This window comes from Chiloscyllium plagiosum, unplaced genomic scaffold (genome assembly GCF_037043375.1).
Source record: "Chiloscyllium plagiosum isolate Xiang-an unplaced genomic scaffold, Cpla_swu_hap1 HiC_scaffold_37, whole genome shotgun sequence".
Taxonomy (NCBI): domain Eukaryota; kingdom Metazoa; phylum Chordata; class Chondrichthyes; order Orectolobiformes; family Hemiscylliidae; genus Chiloscyllium; species Chiloscyllium plagiosum.
The window spans coordinates 31,932,330-31,953,471 of NW_028270175.1; the positions used below are offsets into that span (position 1 = coordinate 31,932,330).

The 21,142-nt window shown below is 45.9% G+C and overlaps 1 protein-coding gene across 7 annotated transcripts; it reads left to right on the forward strand.

The window, feature by feature from the left end:
* The first annotated feature begins 9,578 nt into the window (after nucleotides 1–9,578).
* ap5b1 (adaptor related protein complex 5 subunit beta 1) lies at nucleotides 9,579–20,430 on the forward strand. Of its 7 annotated transcripts, XM_087980569.1 has the most exons (4): nucleotides 9,679–9,787; nucleotides 10,328–10,615; nucleotides 13,895–14,053; nucleotides 15,380–20,430. In XM_087980569.1, exons 3-4 carry the CDS (start codon nucleotides 13,907–13,909, stop codon nucleotides 18,011–18,013), a joined length of 2,781 nt encoding a protein of 926 aa, XP_087836695.1. In that variant the 5' UTR covers nucleotides 9,679–9,787; nucleotides 10,328–10,615; nucleotides 13,895–13,906; the 3' UTR covers nucleotides 18,014–20,430. The 7 variants fall into 7 exon arrangements, with proteins under 7 accessions (XP_043531548.2, XP_043531547.2, XP_043531546.2 ...); XM_043675613.2 differs by lacking the exons at nucleotides 9,679–9,787; nucleotides 10,328–10,615 and adding an exon at nucleotides 9,579–9,645; XM_043675612.2 differs by lacking the exon at nucleotides 10,328–10,615 and having other exon boundaries at nucleotides 9,621–9,743.
* The last annotated feature ends 712 nt before the right edge of the window (nucleotides 20,431–21,142 follow it).

The following is a 21,142-nucleotide window of genomic DNA, read 5'->3' on the forward strand; positions in this document are numbered from 1 at the left end:
TTTCACCAAATAAATTGTTACAGAGTATGAAACACCAGAGTGGAAAATGAAAAAAAATCTTCGGACAGAGATTCTGTGGTATGGTCAACATTCAGTATTGTAACAAGCCACCATTATAAGCATCTGTATTTCACCAGTCTCTAGGAACCAGTAAGATGCTGGCCTGGAGGCAACATTCAGGTAAAGAAAATGAGATTCTTTGCAGCAGTGGGATAACAACACAACATTGCCATGGAGCTTCAGGGTGAGATAATAATCTGGAGAATAAGTTTGAAGACAAGGAGAAAGGTGGCAAATATTGAATCGAAATAGGTCAAGGAGCTGAAAGGTTACAGGATGGCAGAACATCAACAGACCAAATAAATGTAATGCAGGAGTAAAGAAACTTACTCAAGGGTTTCAACATAGGGCTGGAAGAAATTCTAGAAGTTGAGTGAGTCTCAAACCAAGATATATTTTGCAAATACAACCAAAGGTTTTAAAATTCAATGTACTGACAGATATGAATCAAAAACATAAATTACTAGAAAAATACAGCAGACCTAGCAGTATCTGTGGAGAAAAAAAAGAGTTAATGTTTCAGGTCCAGTGATCTTTTTTCAGACAGACATGAAGTAATACAAAAAAAGTATGTCAAGACAGAGGACACGATAGAGGATTCCACCAGGACATAGTATGTAAAATACTTCATGAGCTAAGTCTAAAGGTCACAAACCAGTGGGAAGGATGTAGATGAACAAATCTGCAAGGAAGTTACAGAGATGTGCAAAAAAGTATGGACTATATAATGAGGGCTTAAAAAGGTTTTATATATGAAGGTATAGGGCAAGGCTGAAGGATTAAACAAATGTTTTTCACCTTTCCCTACAATTCACCATAGGCCATGGTCCCATAGGAAGAAATTAAGTCACTATGAGGGTTTAAATTATGGAGGTGTTGTACAGACTATCTGTACTTAAAGTTGACAAGACACCAGGACTGGATGAGATGCATTAAAGCTACTGAGGGAATTGAAAACGGAAATTGCAGAGGCACTGGCAACAATTATTCAGTCCTCCTTAGATTGAGGATTGATGCCAAAGGTCTGGAGAATTTAAATTGTTACCGTCTTGTTCAAAAAAAGTCAAGCAACTACAGACTAGGAGGTTGGGAAACCTCTGGAAACAATAATGAGGGAGAAAATTAACAGTCACATGCACAAGTGCAGGTTAATTAGGGAGAGACAGCTTGATTTTTCTTAATGGCAAATTGTGTTTAATTAACTCGCTGGAATGTTTTCAGGATTAAGTCAATCCTATTGATGTTGTGCACATGGTAGTCTAGAAAGAATTTGGTACAGTGCCACACAGCAGACTGGTGAGCAAACCTATTTCTCATGGAATTAAAGCCAAAGCAGCAAGAGCGAGATAAAATTGGCTGAGTGATAGGAAACAGCACATAACAGTGAAATAAAGGTTTAGTACTAGAGTTGAAAATGTGTTGCTGGAAAAGCGCAGCAGGTCAGGCAGCATCCAAGGAACAGGAGAATCGACGTTTCGGGCATAAGCCCTTCTTCAGGAATGAGGAAAGTGTGTCCAGCAGGCTAAGATAAAAGGTAGGGAGGAGGGACTTGGGGGAGGGGCGTTGGAATTGCGATAGGTGGAGGGAGGTCAAGGTGAGGATGATAGGCCGGAGTGGGGTGGGGGCGGAGAGGTCAGGAAGAAGATTGCAGGTTAGGAAGGCGGTGCTGAGTTCGAGGGATTTGACTGAGACGAGGTGGGGGGAGGGGAAATGAGGAAACTGGAGAAATCTGAGTTCATCCCTTGTGGTTGGAGGGTTCCCAGGCAGAAGATGAGGCACTCTTCCTCCAACCGTCGTGTTGCCATGGTCTGGCGATGGAGGAGTCCAAGGACCTGCATGTCCTTGGTGGAGTGGGAGGGGGAGTTGAAGTGTTGGGCTATGGGGTAGTTGGGTTGATTGGTGCGGGTGTCCCAGAGGTGTTCTCTGAAATGTTCCGCAAGTAGGCGGCCTGTCTCCCCAATATAGAGGAGGCCACATCGGGTGCAGCAGATGCAATAGATGATGTGTGTGGAGGTGCAGGTGAATTTGTGGCGGATATGGAAGGATCCCTTGGGGCCTTGGAGGGAAGTAAGGGGGGAAGTGTGGGCGCAAGTTTTGCATTTCTTGCAGTTGCAGGGGAAGGTGCCGGGAGTGGAGGTTGGGTTGGTGGGGGGTGTGGACCTGACAAGGGAGTGACGGAGGGAGTGGTCTTTTTGGAATGCTGATAGGGGAGGGGAGGGAAATATATCCCTGGTGGTGGGGTCCGTTTGGAGGTGGCGGAAATGACGGCGATTGATACGTTGTACATGGAGGTTGGTGGGGTGGTAGGTGAGGACCAGTGGGGTTCTGTCCTGGTGGCGGTTGGAGGGGTGGGGCTCAAGGGCAGAGGAGCGGGAAGTGGAAGAGATGCGGTGGAGGGCATCGTCGACTACGTCTGGGGGGAAATTGCGGTCCTTGAAGAAGGAGGCCATCTGGGTTGTACGGTTTTGGAACTGGTCCTCCTGGGACCAGATGTGGCGGAGACAAAGGAACTGGGAATATGGGATGGCGTTTTTACAGGGGACAGGGTGGGAGGAGGTGTAGTCTAGGTAGCTGTGGGAGTCGGTCGGTTTATAGTAAATGTCCATGTTGATTCGGTCACCCGAGATAGAAATGGAAAGGGTGACCGAATCGACACGGGAATCCCATATTCCCAGTTCCTTCGTCTCCGCCGCATCTGCTCCCAGGAGGACCAGTTCCAAAACCGTACAACCCAGATGGCCTCCTTCTTCAAGGACCGCAATTTCCCGCCAGACGTAGTCGACGATGCCCTCCACCGCATCTCTTCCACTTCCCGCTCCTCCGCCCTTGAGCCCCGCCCTTCCAACCGCCACCAGGACAGAACCCCACTGGTCCTCACCTACCACCCCACCAACCTCAATGTACAATGTATCATCCGCCGTCATTTCCGCCACCTCCAAACGGACCCCACCACCAGGGATATATTTCCCTCCCCTCCCTTATCAGCGTTCCGAAAAGACCACTCCCTCCGTCACTCCCTCGTCAGGTCCACACCCCCCACCAACCCAACCTCCACTCCCGGCACCTTCCCCTGCAACCGCAAGAAATGCAAAACTTGCGCCCACACCTCCCCCCTTACTTCCCTCCAAGGCCCCAAGGGACACTTCCATATCCGCCATAAATTCAACTGCACCTCCACACACATCATCTATTGCATCCGCTGCACCCGATGTGGCCTCCACTATATTGGGGAGACAGGCCGCCTACTTGCGGAACGTTTCAGAGAACACCTCTCGGACACCCGGACCAACCAACCCAACCGCCCCGTGGCTCAACACTTCAACTCCCCCTCCCACTCCACCAAGGACATGCAGGTCCTTGGACTCCTCCATCGCCAGACCATAGCAACACAACGGTTGGAGGAAGAGCGCCTCACCTTCTGCGTAGGAAACCTCCAACCACAAGGGATGAACTCAGATTTCTCCAGTTTCCTCATTTCCCCTCCCCCCACCTCGTCTCAGTCAAATCCCTCAAACTCAACACCGCCTTCCTAACCTGCAATCTTCTTCCTGACCTCTCCGCCCCCACCCCACTCCGGCCTATCACCCTCACCTTGACCTCCCTCCACCTATCGCAATTCCAACGTCCCTCCCCCAAGTCCCTCCTCCCTACATTTTATCTTAGCCTGCTGGACACACTTTCCTCATTCCTGAAGAAGGGCCTATGCCCGAAACGTCGATTCTCCTGCTCCTTGGATGCTGCCTGACCTGCTGCGCTTTTCCAGCAACACATTTTCAGCTCTGATCTCCAGCATCTGCAGTCCTCACTTTCTCCTCTTAGTACTGGTGTTCCCAGGGATCAGTATTAGCACCTTTACTGAAGTAGCTCCATGAAGGCCAGTATCCCGTCACCAAGTCACTCTTTATTTACACGTGCAGAGTACATGACACAGACCCAGATAGCTCAGAGCTCGTAGTGAACAGGACTACTGACGCTCTTGTTTATTTTCTTGTTTCTTTTTTTTCTTTTCCCTTTTTTTCTTTTCTTTTTGTTGTGTGTGTGTGTAGGTGTCGGGCACAACAAAGAATAACAAGTTTGTAAATCTTTATTTATATTCCATCACCAGGAAGCAAAGAAACACCCGAGTGGCCAGTGACAAACACTGCCCTTCTCATCAAAGGGCAATGCTGCGTGATCGAACAGTGAAGGGCAGGGCAGGGATTAAATCAAAATAGAGTTGGAAGGGGAAATAATGCACTCCACTTCCTGCGGCGCTCACCTCTCCCTGAACAAGTCCAGGGTGTTGGTGGACACCGCGTGCTCCTTCTCCAGAGACACCCGAGCTCTAACGTAACCGCGGAAGAGGGGCAGGCAGTCGGCCCTAACGACCCCCTCCACTGCCCGATGCCTGGACCTCTTTATGGCCAGTTTGGCCAGGTCCAGGAGCAGATCCACTAGGAGGTCTTCAGACCTGCCCACCCCCCTCCGCAACATTCTGGTTATTTTTTTTTCAGAACAAGCAGTTGAACACTTCTGTTTATTTTCCTTTTATTAAATTTAACCCCCACACTACCGCCTAACTGCGGTAGTGCTTATTTTTCCCCAGCACCCATGGTGTGTGTGTGCAGGTGTGAGACACAGTGAAAGACACAAAGTGCACGAATCTTTATTCAATTTCCACCACCCGGAAGAGAGGAAAACACCCGGGTGGCCAGTGACAAACACTGCCCTTCACATCAAAGGGCAGTGCTGTGTGATCAAAACAGTGAAGGGGAGGGTAGGGACTAAATCAAAATAGAGTTGGAGGGAGAAATGATGCACTCCACTCCCTGCGGTGCCCACCTCTCCCTGAACAACTCCAGGGTGTTGGTCGACACCACGTGCTCCTTCTCCAAGGACACCCGGGCTCTAACGTAACCGCTGAAGAGGGGCAGGCAGTCGGCCCTAACGACCCCCTCCACGGCCCGCTGCCTCGACCTGTTGATGGCCAGTTTGGCCAGGCCCAGGAGCAGACCCACGAGGAGGTCTTCAGACCTGCCCTCCTTCCTCCGTACTGGGTGCCCAAAGATCAGGAGCGTGGGACTGAAGTGCAGCCAGAAACAGAGGAGAAGGTTTTTAAGGAAATCAAAAAGGGAGTGCAAACGCCCACACCCAATATATATATGGTCCACGGACTCCACAGCGCCACAGAACAAGCAGTTGAGCTGGGAGTCCGTGAACCACCGCAATCTGCGGTTGCAGGGGACTGCTGCGTGCAGCACCCTCCACCCCAGATCCCCGAGAGAAAGGGGGAGGACTCCTGCGTAGAGAGCCCTCCACTGGGGATCCCCACCGCCCGGTGGCAAATGGGCATGCCAAGGCGTGTCCGGAGGTGGATGAGGGAGAAGAGGTGGATGGTGTGCAGCAGCAGTCTATACAGGGCTTTCCTTTTTATATCCCTAAATGAGACAAAATTAAAATTTCGGAGGCGGCTCAGGTTGTGGGGCACAGGCTCCCGCGGGAAGTACGGGACCTTGGGGCCAATGTGAAATTCCATCCGGGCTGGGGTGAGCGCGGACGGGATTCCACCGCACACCTGAGCATCGTCCAACTGGTGCACTACGTCGGGTCCGAGCACCGCCGTTTTAAGGCGTCGGATGGCGGTGGCCATGTACTGGACATCTACCGCTGCCCTGCCTGCTATGAACATTCTGGTTTTTTTTTTTTCCTTTTTTTTTATTTTATCCCCCACACTACCACCTAAGTGCGGTAGTGCTTATTTTTTCCCCAGCACCCATGGTGTGTGTGTGCAGGTGTGAGACACAGTGAAAGACACAAAGTGCACAAATCTTTATTCAAATTCCACCACCAGGAAGATAGGAAAACACCCGGGTGGCCAGTGACAAACACTGCCCTTCACATCAAAGGGCAGTGCTGTGTGATCAAAAACAGTGAGGGGGAGGGTAGGGACTAAATCAAAATAGAGTTGGAGGGAGAAATGATGCACTCCACTCCCTGCGGCGCCCACCTCTCCCTGAACAACTCCAGGGTGTTGGTGGACACCGCGTGCTCCTTCTCCAAGGTCACCCGGGCTCTAACGTAACCGCGGAAGAGGGGCAGGCAGTCGGCCCTAACGACCCCCTCCACGGCCCGCTGCCTGGACCTGTTAATGGCCAGTTTGGCCAGGATGAACATTCTGGTTATTTTTTTTTGCTGCGGTAGGACACTCCTGTTTATTTTTTTTTATTTAACCCCCTCACTACCACCTAAGTGCGGTAGTGCTTATTTTATCCCCAGCACCCATGGTGTGTGTGTGCAGGTGTGAGACACAGTGGAAGACACAAAGTGCACGAATCTTTATTCAATTTCCACCACCAGGAAGATAGGAAAACACCCGGGTGGCCAGTGACAAACACTGCCCTTCACATCAGAGGGCAGTGCTGTGTGATCAAAACAGTGAAGGGGAGGGTAGGGACTAAATCAAAATAGAGTTGGAAGGGGAAATAATGCACTCCACTTCCTGCGGCGCTCACCTCTCCCTGAACAAGTCCAGGGTGTTGGTGGACACCGCGTGCTCCTTCTCCAGAGACACCCGAGCTCTAACGTAACCGCGGAAGAAGGGCAGGCAGTCGGCCCTAACGACCCCCTCCACTGCCCGATGCCTGGACCTCTTTATGGCCAGTTTGGCCAGGTCCAGGAGCAGATCCACTAGGAGGTCTTCAGACCTGCCCACCCCACTCCGCAACATTCTGGTTATTTTTTTTTCAGAACAAGCAGTTGAACACTTCTGTTTATTTTCCTTTTATTAAATTTAACCCCCACACTACCGCCTAACTGCGGTAGTGCTTATTTTTCCCCAGCACCCATGGTGTGTGTGTGCAGGTGTGAGACACAGTGAAAGACACAAAGTGCACCAATCTTTATTCAATTTCCACCACCCGGAAGAGAGGAAAACACCCGGGTGGCCAGTGACAAACACTGCCCTTCACATCAGAGGGCAGTGCTGTGTGATCAAAACAGTGAAGGGGAGGGTAGGGACTAAATCAAAATAGAGTTGGAGGGAGAAATGATGCACTCCACTCCCTGCGGCGCCCACCTCTCCCTGAACAACTCCAGGGTGTTGGTCGACACCGCATGCTCCTTCTCCAAGGACACCCGGGCTCTAACGTAACCGCGGAAGAGGGGCAGGCAGTCGGCCCTAACGACCCCCTCCACGGCCCGCTGCCTGGACCTGTTAATCGCCAGTTTGGCCAGGATGAACATTCTGGTTATTTTTTTTTTTAAAGGGAAAACACCCAAGTCGCCAAATCTCCTGTTTCTTTTTTTTTATTGACAAGTACTGCCCTTCCTCTGAATTATATTTTTTTTTTCTTTTTTTTTTCTTTTTTTTTCTCTTTTTTTTTCCTTCTTTTTTTTTCCCCTTTAACCCCCACACTACCACCTAAGTGCGGTAGTGCTTATTTTTTCCCCCAGCACCCATGGTGTGTGTGTGTGCAGGTGTGAGACACAGTGAAAGACACAAAGTGCACCAATCTTTATTCAATTTCCACCACCAGGAAGATAGAAAAACACCCGGGTGGCCAGTGACAAACACTGAATCTCCTGTTTCTCTTTTTTTTTATGTGTAGGCACAGCTAGGATTTGAACCCCAAATTTCACTGTTTACCGAGCTAGTACTTTAACCAACTAAGCCAGAACATCATGTTGACACTCCTGTTTATTTATTTTTTTTTTTTTTTTCTCCCCCACACTACCACCTAAGTGCGGTAGTGCTTATTTTTTCCCCCAGCACCCATGGTGTGTGTGTGTGCAGGTGTGAGACACAGTGAAAGACACAAAGTGCACCAATCTTTATTCAATTTCCACCACCAGGAAGATAGAAAAACACCCGGGTGGCCAGTGACAAACACTGCCCTTCGCATCAAAGGGCAGTGCTGTGTGATCAAAACAGTGAAGGGGAGGGTAGGGACTAAATCAAAATAGAGTTGGAGGGAGAAATGATGCACTCCACTCCCTGCGGCGCCCACCTCTCCCTGAACAACTCCAGGGTGTTGGTCGACACCGCATGCTCCTTCTCCAAGGACACCCGGGCTCTAACGTAACCGCGGAAGAGGGGCAGGCAGTCGGCCCTAACGACCCCCTCCACGGCCCGCTGCCTGGACCTGTTAATCGCCAGTTTGGCCAGGATGAACATTCTGGTTATGTCTGTCAACCAGGGCTCCCTGATTGGACCAGGTTTACAGCCCCAGTCAGGGAACTTATATTCTATAGGAGATAGTAAGGACTGCAGATGCTGAAAACCAAAGTTAATAGATGTGGAGCTGGAAAAGCAGGTCAGACAGCATATGAGGAACAGGAAAGTCAACGTTTTGGGCCAAGACCCTTCATCAGGACTGATATTCTAAACTTGGATGACCATGTTCCAATCACCACACTCTCCTTTCCTGATATATATAAATGCCCTAGACCTTAATGTACAAACATGATTTCAAAATCCAGGGGTGATACAACATAGCATAAAACATCAAAAGGATGTTGCCTGGCTTGGAGGATTTGAGCTAAAGGGAGAGGCTGAATAGGCTGGGACTGTTTTCCCTGGAGCGTGGAGGCTGAGGGGTGATCTTATAGAGGTTTACAAAATCATAAGGGGCATGGATAGGATAAATAGACAAAGTGTTTTCCCTGGGGTGGTGGAGTCCAGAACTAGAGGGCATAGGTTCAGGATGAGAGGGGAAAGATATAAAAGAGACCCAAGGGGCAGCTTTTTCACTCAGAGGGTGGTACGTCTATGGAATGAGCTGCCAGAGGAAGTGGTGAAGGCCAGTACAATTGCAACAGTTAAAATGCATCTGTATGGGTATATGAATAGGAAGGGTTTGGAGGGTGATGGGTACTGGCAGGTGGGACTAGATTGGGTTGGGATATCTGGTTGGCATGGATGAGTTGGACTAAAGAGACTTTTTCCATGCTGTACATCTCGATGACTCTGTGATGGCCTCCTCCTGCTCTGAAATTGAAAGGCTTATGAATACACCAGTTGTGACCACTTTTACCACTCATTTGAAAGTGAATTTTACTTACTGTAAAATTGGTGATGGAAATTTAAAATTTCACAGAGATTACAATTTATCATTATAGACCTGTTAAATTATAGAAAACTATTAAGTGGGACCTGTGAGCATTTATGTAAAATCGCCACCCTCACTCTAATGTTAGAAACTAAACAGAAAAGGCTCTTGTGATGCAGTGGTAAAGTTCTTACTTCTGAGCCTGGGTTCAAAACCCACCTGCTCTAGAGTGTGTAATATCTCTCAGCAGTTTGAGAAGAAAATAAATAGATATTTTGCTTGGGCTGCTCAGAAGGAAGGAGCAACAACTAGATCAGAGATTGGAGATGAAGGTTAATTTTCTATGAAAAAGAAGCTGCCTTTAACGGGGGGGGGGGGAGGGGTAAATGCTTCCGCCCATATCAAAGATGGCGTTGAAGCAGCACGGCGGGACGTGCCCCGCAATGACGTCACTGCCTTCCGCTACAGTCATGTGACGGTGCTTGCAATCAGGTGACTCGTGGAGCGAAGGTCGCGGCTTTTCCCGGGCTCGCAGCAGCGTGTCGCCCTGATTGTGGTGGTGGGTGTCCTACCCGGTTCCTTCGGCCCTCCCGACCCAGGCCAGCCCGCTGCTCCCACCGGGCCTCCTATCCAGGCAGACACACTCGTTGCTTCCCAGTATGACCCATAAATGATGACCAAGTGCTGGAGAAACTCAGCAGGTCTGGTAGCGTTTGTGGAAAGAGAAACCAGTTAATGTTTCCAGTCCAGCCTGGGTTTTTTTAAAACTGGGGGTGGGGGAGGATGTGCTTTACATGATGGGCTTGTGTGCTAATGAGAAGAACCTGTTGGGAATATAACCTAGTGTGACTTTTTTTAAAAATAAATTCCTGATGCAGGGCTTATGTCCAAAATCAGATGCTGCCTGATGTGCTGTGCTTTCCCAGTGCCACACTTTATGCTGTGTCAAGGAGTGCATAAAGCATAGACTCCTGGTCAACATCTGATTAAAAATAATATAATTGGTCATTAATTTGATTGCTGTTATTGGACCCTGTATTCTGGTTTGAAATGCTTGCCCATGTAACAGGGTGCATTTTCATGAAAAGTAATCAATGGGTTTAGTGTTTTTGAAGCCTTCTGATTATAAGTATACTGTGTAGAAGCTGGTCCATGTGGCTATTCTTCCTCTCTGAGCTGTGATAGCAAAACTTCAAACCTGTTGTTGTCCATGTTTAATGATTCTTGATTTTTTTTTCTAGTTGCAGCAGTCTTTCATCTTTAATATACTGTCATTCATTCCTGAAGAAGGGTTTATGCCCGAAATGTCGATTCTCTTGCTCCTTTGATGCTGCCTGACCTGTACTTTTCCAGCAACACATTTTTCAGCTCTGATCTCCAGCATCTGCAGTCCTCACTTTCTCCCTGTCATAATTACCCCTTTACTTTGTCCAAAATGGTGCACAAAGGGACTTTGTGTTCAGAATGGGAGAAATTTGTGCAAATGCAGATAAACTCTGGGAACACAAGATCGCCACGGGATTGGGTAGGTGAGTGGGAATAGGTTTTGAAATGAGACTGTACATAACCGATGCATAATTGCAAGTTGCTGCTGCTGTTTTTGAGTCATTTATTGAAATGTGGGCCCAACAACTTGAGCCCAGTGATTCTGACACTCCAATGTTACAGTCTTCTGTGAAAAAGCAAGTATTTCTAACTGTATAATGAATATATAAATTAGACAGACCAATCTGTAGCCTTCAGAAGACACCTGGCTAAGTATTTGAAAAGAAAGCCTTCTTTGGGCAATTGCAACTAGAAGATACTGGACAACTCATTTTACAGAACTGATGTGAGAGAAAGTGTACTGATGTGCTGCTGTCATTGTGGGATTTCTTCCAGTCTGAAATGTACTGTCTTTAATGGCTGCTTTTCCCCTCTCATTGTCAGCTGCACTCTTCCCTCCTTGAAGTTGTTGACTCCCTTGCTGCATGTGCTCCCATACCTTGTTGAAGTGTAGTTTTTGCTTTGCTTCCTTAACAGTGAATGCTGTCTGTCCATTTTCAAGTTAAGTAGAAATTGTAATTATAATTAGATCTAATCTATGGCTAATTGTAGCTGTCCTTAATCTGGCCAGATTGGTATTAATCAACTCTGCACATGACCATCTTGATCTACCTTGTCTAATCTTTCTGGTGATGTATCTATATCAATTTTAATTACAAAGCATTCATCTATAATTCAACATGAAGGTTTAGCCCATTGTGTCTGTCAGTTCTTTAAAAAGGATTGCAATTGCCTAGCAAATGTTTCCTTTTCAAATACTTAGCCAGTTGCCTTCTGAAGGATGTGTACTAGTCTGTCTTGTTTACATAATCATTATACTGTTAGAAATACATTTTCACAGAATACTGTCATATTGCTGTGTCAGAATCATTGCGCTCAAGATGGAGGGCCCACATTACAATAAATGCATCAATGTACAATTGTAAGTTATTGTTGATATGGTAATGTAGAGCCTCATTTACAAACCCAGTCCCACTCACCAACCAATCCTGTGCTGATTTTGTGCTCTCGCAGTTTGCCTACATTTGTACAATATACAGTCATTTTCCTTCCTCTGATGCAACTGCACGCTGGTCATCAGTAACTCCAATTTCCTACATTGCAACAGTGAATACACTTTAAAAGTATCATTGTCAAGTACTTCAGGATGTCCTCAGGTTGTAGAATTTGTTATCCATCTTTCTTCCTTGCCTGCACTTTGAACATAAATGGGATTTGTACCAGATGAGTCTCTGTTTCCCTTTCGTCTTTTAAGGCATTCTTTAAAGCTTTTCATTTCCAGCCCTAAAATGATGTGGTGTTGGACTGGGGTAGACAAGGTCAGAAGTCATTTGATGCCAGGTTATAGTCGAACAGATGCATTTGAAATCACAAGCTTTCAGAGCGCTGACCCTTAGTCAGGCGCAGTAACAAAGAGGCAGCACTCCGATAGCTTGTGATTTCAATAAACCAGTTGGACTAGCCTGGCTTCTATCTTGCCCTACATGTAGCTTGATGTCAATCTTTGTAATGTGCTTGTGGTGTTAAAGCTGCTAAGTAAATGCTATTTCCTTTTTTCTATTCAAGTTGTTGATAGCAGGAACTGATCCCCTCATTTTTACGTACAAGGGTTTGCTAACATTTTCCATGTAAGAATGTGCATCCAGTCACAAGGACCCCAAACCCTATAGTCTTGTCACTGAACATCAGGCCACTTGCTACTGTCTGCGCCTGTGTTTTAGTTTTTGTTTGCCTGTTTGAAGTTGGGAACTTAGAGTTTTGGAATTGACTTATCCGTGCTGATAGCTCAATTGTGAATAAGTTCTGAAAAGAAACTTGAGATGTATGTGAAACAGCAGGGACAGGGTGTCTGTCAAGACCATTTGTTTGGTGTAGGTCAATAAGCCAAGAGATTAAACTCAATTTATAGTCTTCTGTCACCTAAATACCAGATGGTGCTTGTTTTGTTCCTTTACTTGTAGCAGTCGCATGAATATTAAAAAAAAAATTCTTTGCCAGTTTAATGCCTCGAAGTCTCAAACATTTTTTAAAGCATTTCGCATACAAGGAATTGTTAAAATACAAAAATTCTTTTCGAGGTGAATGTTAAACATTTTGGATAAGTTCTCAGAAGGACAAAATGTGCAGGCAGTTCATTCAACTGAAAGGGAGAGGAAAAGGGTTAACCTTATGGGTGGGATTCTTTGAAGCCAGCTGACTCAGCAGCTCTATTCTGTGCAGCGCTGAACATAAACCAGCTTGGACATGACATTCTCAAAAGATCCATTTGTTCTACTCAGTTAGAGAGAACCCTCAGTGCTTCTCGTTTGGAACTGGACAGTGAACAATTTCAGCAACAAACTGGTCCACAGAGGCTCCTTGTTGGAGGGGAACTGACCAGGCACATCAGCCTGATTGAAGCCCCTCTGTGAGCTTAAATGTTTACCCAGTGTGATACAATTTATTTCTCAACTACCACTCATCTACTGAACAATGGTGAACTATCTCCAGTAGCACGTTCCTTGGCCTAGGTTTTAGCCACGGCATGGTATTCACGCTGCCATCTTGATCCATGTAATCCCTCGAACTTCAAGAAATCTGGTTTCTGAGTCCAAGCAATCTAGTCCCTAACTGTTCTGATCTACTGCTTAGTCTTATTTGAATTATTGCACCCCTGTGATGAGGGGTTACTTCAGTGCTGTTGCCCCTTCTGTAAATAAATCCTAAATGAAAGCACCAAGGTATGTTGGTATGAGCACCTTGAAATGTATGCACCACCATAGTGGATGAGGCTTTTCCACTTTATGTACTCTCACCTGCCCTCCAGCCCTACCCCCCCCATAAAATAACTGAAGAACACAGAACATGGGGCTCACAATGATCAAATATGAACAGCCCTGATTGAGTGTGATTCTCTTATTGGCACATGTTTGGGGAGTTAGTATTATTCGACAATGCTGGGGGGAAATGCACGATGACTGTAACACTTACTAATTGCCTTTGCTGAGCTGCTGTTAATCTCAGTGCCCCTGAAAGATCAGAGCCCAGAGTGATGATGGTTAGCTTTGCAGCCCTGCTTCAGTTGAAAGTGAGTACTTGGTGGGAGGGAAGAAGGAGCACAAAAGTAGTTCTGAAGTCGTTCTGAAGAAAGGTGACTGGACCCGAAACATTAACTTTGCTTTCTGGCCCCAGATGCAGCAAGACCTGCTGAGTTTTTTTCCAGCAATTTCGGTTTGTTTGTGGCACAAGTACACGCTCAACTTGCAATGTATTCTATTTTGCAGTAATCCAGTGCCATGGCAGTGTCAAATTCTGAATGGTCCCAGAAAGTAGCAGCATTCTATGCCAGTCCGTCACATTTTCTTGCCAGCACAACAACTGAGAACTTTGTTTACGATCTCCTGAGGGTCCTGGCAGATGAGAAGATCAGTGAAAACGTAAAGGTACGACACCACCCTGTCACTTTGCCTTCCTTTCCTGATTTAGTGAAAGATTGCTGTATTGAGAGAGCGCATGGATTGACTTTTGATGCTTTAATTTTCTCTGCTAATTTTGTAAATTCACAGTTTAAGATGCAATCTGATACCTCAACAAAGTGGCCATTTGTCACGTTTCAGCCCAGAGATCAGCAGGCTGTTTTAATCTCGCAGCTGAGGCCTGTCAAAGCATCATCCACTGTATACACTCATTGTGTTCTTTTCATCTGGGTAGCAGTTGGGTGGGGGGGGGAGGGGAGGTCAACTGGATCCCCTGTCTATTGCCCGGGCTAATGCTGATTTCCCAAACGCTGACCAGGTGTTGAAACTGGGATCTTCCTGAAGTATGTAAAGCTCTCACTGCGCAGCGTGACAGCTGAATTATTGGGAAGATGCCTCCTTTTGCTGTAAAACTGTTTCCAATTAACAGTGTAAACGTGCAGTCTGTCAGGGATCAGGTTCTGAGTTAATCTCCTTATTGGCTTTCAGAGGTCACTGAATCAAAATCTTTAAAAACCAGTGGGCAATGATAAAGGAAATACTTTAGATTATACTGGGATAGTTGTGCTGCCATTGCAAAATTCAGGCAATGAGGTTGCATTGTCCTGTAGTAATCTTTCATCTATTCCTTACAAACATTTTAAACAGCTGAATCACTCAATTAATCTTTTTTTCTCATTTGTCACATCTAAGCCCTTAATATATTTGTTTACTTGCCAGGGTTTGGTTGGTTGGTTAGTTGTCTGGATAGCTGGTTTATTATACAGAGCAACAATAACCGTGTGGGTTCAATTCCCGCATGAGCCGAGTTACCATTAAAGACTCTCCTTCTCAACCTCTCTCCCCTCGCCTGAGGCATAGTGACCCTCAGATTAAACAGTCATCCATCATCTCTCTCTAATGGGAGAGCAGCCCTTTGGTCCATTAGGATAATGCTGACTTTACCTTCTGTCGTTCTCTGTATCCTCAATGCGTTGACATTAAGTCTCATCAGACCCCCTTCCCATATCAATTCATTCATCCCCAAAGTGTAACTTTCAGGAGTTTATTAATGCTAGCCAGCGTCTGCCCAGTCTTTGAATCTACAGCCTTTCAGAATTCAAGTTTGGTGTCAGCTAATCACTAACTCTTTATTTATCTCACATCTGTTCTCGTGACCTCATCGTAGATTGCGTTCAGTGGGATCTGGGCTTCTCAATTTAGTCACCTGATCTTAAGAAAGATGTGGCAGAGAGCTGTACAATGATTGGTGCTCAGGGTCTGTAATATTTCTTGTCTGAATTTGCATTTCAGATACAGATTCTCGGGATAATTCAGGAATTCCCAGGATGGCTGTTCACCAGCTCTCGGGTGGCTGAGCAGGCAGCAGAGTCAATCTTCAGCATCTACTCACAGCTGCCCTTTGTACCCAAGTCGGTCAATCTGAAATGCCACTTGCTGCTTTCAGTCACCACTATAGTCATTGCCACTGATCACCTGACCAGCAATGCGAAAATATTGAACAATCTGATGACCCAACTGTTTGATGCAGTGTGTGACACTAATGATCGCAAATACGGGGGACATTTCAGGCCCCTCAGGGTCCTAGCGTGCGACTGCCTTCGAGAATTTGAAACATGTCACCCAGGGCTCCTGTCAAGAAAACTGGAACTTCTGCACACCCTCCAGCAAAAGGAAGTCAGTCCGCTGCACCAGGCCTACACGCTGCTGTATATCCAAGCGTTGAAAAATGCAGTCCGCGCACTCTCGGGGTCGCGCGATGTGTCAGATGGAGCCATCCGAGAATTGTTGACAAGGAACGAGGAAATCAAATGGAAGGTGATGGAAAAGCCACAGGATTTATTAGCCATCACCACAACCACCGATCTGACTCCATTACCGTCGACCATTGAGACAAAGGAGTTGAAGTCTTCAGTGACTCTGCTGTTGGAGGAGTCCTTCCTTCTAACTCCAGTATCCCAAGCTGCTTTGTTTCACGAATTGATCCAGGTGGTCCTTATGGTGCGCTCGCTTTCTCCAGCCATTTTCCGATCCCAGTTACTGCGTTTGTTTGGGACAATGGATATCTCCTTGATGCACAGCATGCTGCACATGAAGGCCAGCTTCACTGATAGTCTCTTCAGTGCCGAGGATGAGAACTTCCTGTTGAAGCGTCTGGTCTGCATGGCCCAGCATCCACTGCTCAGCAATTCTGTCAAGCTCTTCTACATGGACTGCTTGCTTCACTTTCCTGAAAACCGCCCCATTAACTCTAACCTGGAAGAGAATCTTCCAGTTTTGTTCACGCCAAAGATGGCGGCTTGCCTTTTCCCCACACTTTTTAACGACAGCAGCACAATGATGTCTCGTCTCAACCTGGTGAGTCTTATGTGCCTTGACAGTGCTGAGGAGGAAAGAGGACTTGCTGAGATCTTTGACTACCTTGTGTCCTTATACAAACTGGTGGATGCCAATGGAAGCCGAGGACATACTGTGACGTTTTTCCAAGCCGTGTACATATTTGTGAGTTGCTTCCATGCCAGTGAAATGTATATGTCGGAGCTGACTCAATATATGGTTAAGCTGTACCAGAGGCATTGCACCTTAGCTCCACACATGATTAATCTCATAGACAGCATTCAGCACCTCTTTGAGGATTCCAAATGGCCTGTTTCACTGGGGGAGGCTTTGCGCAAGCTGATTGTGGAACTCCCACCAAAGCAACTGTCTCCTCATAAACTCATATGGCACCTCAAGGTCCTAGCAAGAGTGGCCAAGGAACCCACCATATTGCAAAAGACAACAGTTCAGTTTTTACTGAATGTTGTTCAAGCTTCCGACCTGTGCAGGCAGGGTGATTGGAGAATGGGTAACTCAGTGCTGTCAGTGTGCAAAAGCATTCTGCATCACCAGAACGTGGAGCCCATCTTCAGTGACCTTGCAGACCTCCTGCAGCACGTTCATGCCCAGTTCCAGGACATTGACATTCAGGACCATGCCCATTTCTATTATGCCTTACTCACCTGCCTCTCCCACGAGAAGCTCGCAGGAATCGTGGCACCGGGGACAGGGAACTGTATTCGGGCAAAGGCGCGATCACTCTCATCCCTAATGTCAGAGAGTGCAGATCACTCCATCTCTGTTCTTCCAATAAAACACCCCGTACTGAAACTCATTCCAGTCCCAGAAGAAGGCTTTTCCAATCTCGGTCCTGCCGGAGACACAACCGTGAAGGACTTTGAAGAAGATTCCTTACAGAACTACTTGAACCAATTCCAAAATGTCGGATTTGCTCCTACTATTGTGATGAAATTCCATTTGACTTTTGCTGAGGAAGTCGATCCTGAGTATCACAAAATCTACACTGTGCATCTCTGTTTTGACCTGAGGAGTACCCACTACGAGCCACTGAGTGATCTCCATGTACCCTGTCTCTTCCTAAGCAGAAACCCTCATGTTTTCTCCTTGGCTTTCAAGCCGCATCTACCTTTTCCCGTCACTTTACACACGAGAGCAGTCTTTACCAGGGAGGACGGCAGTACGTGTTGTAGCCAGCTTGAACCTGTTGACATCGGTTTCGCCCGTTTGTTCCTGGCCCTTCCCGTTCCGACAAATTGGCCGCTGGAAATGAAGGCTCGACTCTTTAACCAGTTCTGGGAATCCTTGCTCCAGACTGGATCCAGCCAGTCTGTTCTCAGTCGCTTCTGCTTTACGACAGTTCAGAGACCGCTGAGTGAACTCGTAAACCTGCACTTTCAAAAATATGTGGTTTCGCAGCAGTCAGACCCAGAGTCTTACAAGGTTTTTCTGTTCCTACCCCCTCGAGTCCACCTTTTGCTCAGTCTGGAGCAGGCGCACGATATGGCAAAGGTTGATATTGTCACTGATAACTGGCAGCTTTTACCTTTCATTAATGCTTATCTGATTGACATAACGTCTGAAAAATAGCTGCTGCAAACTTGTCATCTGAACACAGTGCAGCCATTAAACTCTTTCTGTTTGGTACCACTTTAAATGTACTTCCTTCTTCAAGCAGCGAGGTTGTCTTCTGAGGATTACTGCTGAGTGTGTAATAACTGAGTTGTTGAGTGTGCAGAATTTTGAGACCATTGCTAGGGTAATACCCATTCTGTTTCCTTTTAATGCAAGTGAGTCTTAAAGGCCTAGAATTTACTCAATGCGGGGAGATTTGATGCCCTGAAAATTCCCAGTTTGGACATTTCCCAGGCTGGGGTGAATTAGGCGCTATTAATTCAGGTCATTATAGAACCTAAGTAAGAAATGCTGGAAGGTTGGATAACATCAAACTGTCCAGGTTTCTAGTTGGTGAAACAGTACCGCCCTTCGACAGTCTATAGATCAATTGGAAAGGATAGGATCCATGTTGGAAATGATACCTGTTGTAACTGCAGAGTCTGTTGCTTCCTGTCCAAACTTACACATGAAATACATTGTGTTAGGTAAGGTACAGGAGGGCAGTTAGTGCCACTGTAAGTGGATTGTATTTGATACCTTCAGAAGTGGAGGGATTGACGGTGATGAGGAAAATAAATTGTTCAACTGCATCACTGCTACCGCACAGCAGCAGTGACCCAAGTTCAAGTCCACCCTCAGTGTGGAGTTTGCACATTTTCCCCATGTCTGCTTTGGGTTTCCTCTGGGCGCTCCAGTTTCCTCCCACAGATCAAAGATGTGCAGTTTAGGTGAATTGGCCATTGTTAAATTGCCCATATTGTCCAGTGATGGACAGGATAGGTGGATTAGCCACGGGAAATGTGGAGTTAGGGTGGGTCTAGGTAGGATGCTTTTTGGAGGGTTGATGCAGACTCAATGGGCTGAATGGCCTGCTTCCACGCTAGGGATTCTATGATCAATCAGTATTCGCCAATGTTTGCTATTTTCCTTTTCACCTAATTTTGATATTGTAAATATGGGGAAACAAATATTTTTATATAAAGCTTGGTATTTCTGTTATTTGTAGTTTCCTTGTAATTTTATCCTAATTCTGTCACATTCTGAAGGGAAGCCATATGAGAGGGTGCCTATAAAACAATATATAAATCCAGAGTTTGGAGCATACAAAGCCTCTGCTTTGATAAAGCCCCATTTCTTTTTTCTCCTGTCTGAGATACTAAACCAGAGAGGTGTCCGGCCTGCTGCGTTAATGGGAAAATTGCCTGCTGTGGTAATGCATTGGTCACTGCTCAGTCTGAGTGTCTCTGAGCAGCTGTCTGACTCCCCTTCCACACCAAATCAATCTGTCTTTGTACTGTTCCCAGGATAGAGTTGGAAACCATGGGAGCACAGCTGATTTCAGGGTGAAACGAATACAGCATGAAGTTCCAGTTGTGGCCTTACTGAAATAACCATTTAGTTCTATCAGCATCTACACGAGCTAAGATCCTCTATGTGCTCCCATTGATCTGTGTGAATCAGCGGTGGGGTAATCATTGACTACGTTACATAACTCTTCACTTATCAAGGCATTCTCTTGAAAAATGAACAAGTGAATGGCGATCAGTTATTTCAGTGAGTTGAAACAGGCGCAATGTGTGTAAATGTCCTTACTGTCTCCAAAGAGAGGGGCCTCCTTATTAATAAATATAGTTTCCAGTACATGGAAACGTGCTACATCAGTGTGAATCCAATTGCGAATTCTAGGCAGCCATACTACTGTTTCTCTCTCCGGTCTGAAAACCAGTCACACTATTCTGTTTCCTGTCATTCAGTAACATTTGTACTGATTCTGCCAATGCCACATTTATTCTACACGGCTCAAATTTGAAATCTGTGATGTGACATGTTATGAAATATCTTTTGAAAGTCCATGAAGGCTGTATTGATTTTACTTGCTACATCTCTTCCCCCACCTGTGCAGTTTTTGATACTTAAACACAAATTTCCTGCGCTGACTTTCCCTAACTATTGAACCTATGCTAAAGCAATTTTTAATTTTATCCTCGAATGCTATTTCTAAATGCTCACTTCTGCTACCCCCCCCCCGACACAAACGCACACATTTAGCTGATAGGATGAATCTAGCAAGTACAAACCAATAACCCACTTTGAACAATGGTATAATATTTGCAATTCTCCATTCTTTGGCACCACCCATTATCGAAGGAGAGTTGGAAGATTATGACTCAAACTGCCCACCCTTCAGCATCCTCCAATATATTCCATCTCGTCATAATTTATAAAGGTTTATGGCAATCATCCTTTTAAATACCTCCCTGTTTATTAATTTTCAGCCTATGAGGAATCTTAATTATCCCCTTCAATGACTTTGGCAGCATCTTCTTTGATAAGGATATAAATTGTAAGGTTTGGATCTTTTATATTTGATTAAATGTGTCTGATTTCTGTCCTGTGTGTTTCCTAGAGTGTGGTGCCTGACAATCAAAAACTAAAGTGAAGTAAACAATTATAAGCATCAGATCCGACATTTTAAAGCATTGAATAAAACCCCTGTCCTATGTGTAAGGAATCAAACACACAAACTCATTTTATACCTTGGCTATCTCTCCTGTTGTGTATAGATCTCCTTTCTGAACCCTGACTGGCACACATCTCCACTTCCTTCCCTGCCTCCCCAAACTAAGTTAGGTTGCTGTTGCTATGGCTGTCAAAAATTGGTGATCGTCCTAATTAGCACACTTTCTAACAACACATTTGAATACAGTGACAGCCTAGATTGTGGAGCCATGTCACAGTATATCAAAGCCTTCAGGCAGAGGATCTGGATTTTTTTTTTAGAAAATGGGAAGAATAGCATCACAACCACCTGAAAGATGTTAACCCACTCTTTACTGGGCTTGAGAAAGTTAGCCCTTGACTCTTGTAACCAAAGCATTTTTTAAAAAAAAGTTGTCCATCATTTATTGTGAATTGAGACATACTGTTCCTGTCCCAGTACAAGTTTTTTTTTTCCTATGAGCCTGTTGTAGATCTTGTTACTTGACATTTGCAGCATCTGACTAGGAACATAGAGAGCATTTGTTCTTAACGAGTTGGAGATTTGCTCTGGAAGGAAAGCCCCCCATTTAAGATATCTATGTCATGCACAGCTGAAGCATC

What these genes read in the sequence shown, in the direction of transcription:
- ap5b1 (XM_043675613.2), top strand. Translation starts at nt 13,907, where the DNA reads ATGGCAGTGTCAAATTCTGAATGGTCCCAGAAAGTAGCAGCATTCTAT. An exon ending in AGATCAGTGAAAACGTAAAG is followed by an intron (nt 14,054 to 15,379) that starts GTACGACACCAC and finishes TTTGCATTTCAG; the next exon opens with ATACAGATTCTCGGGATAAT.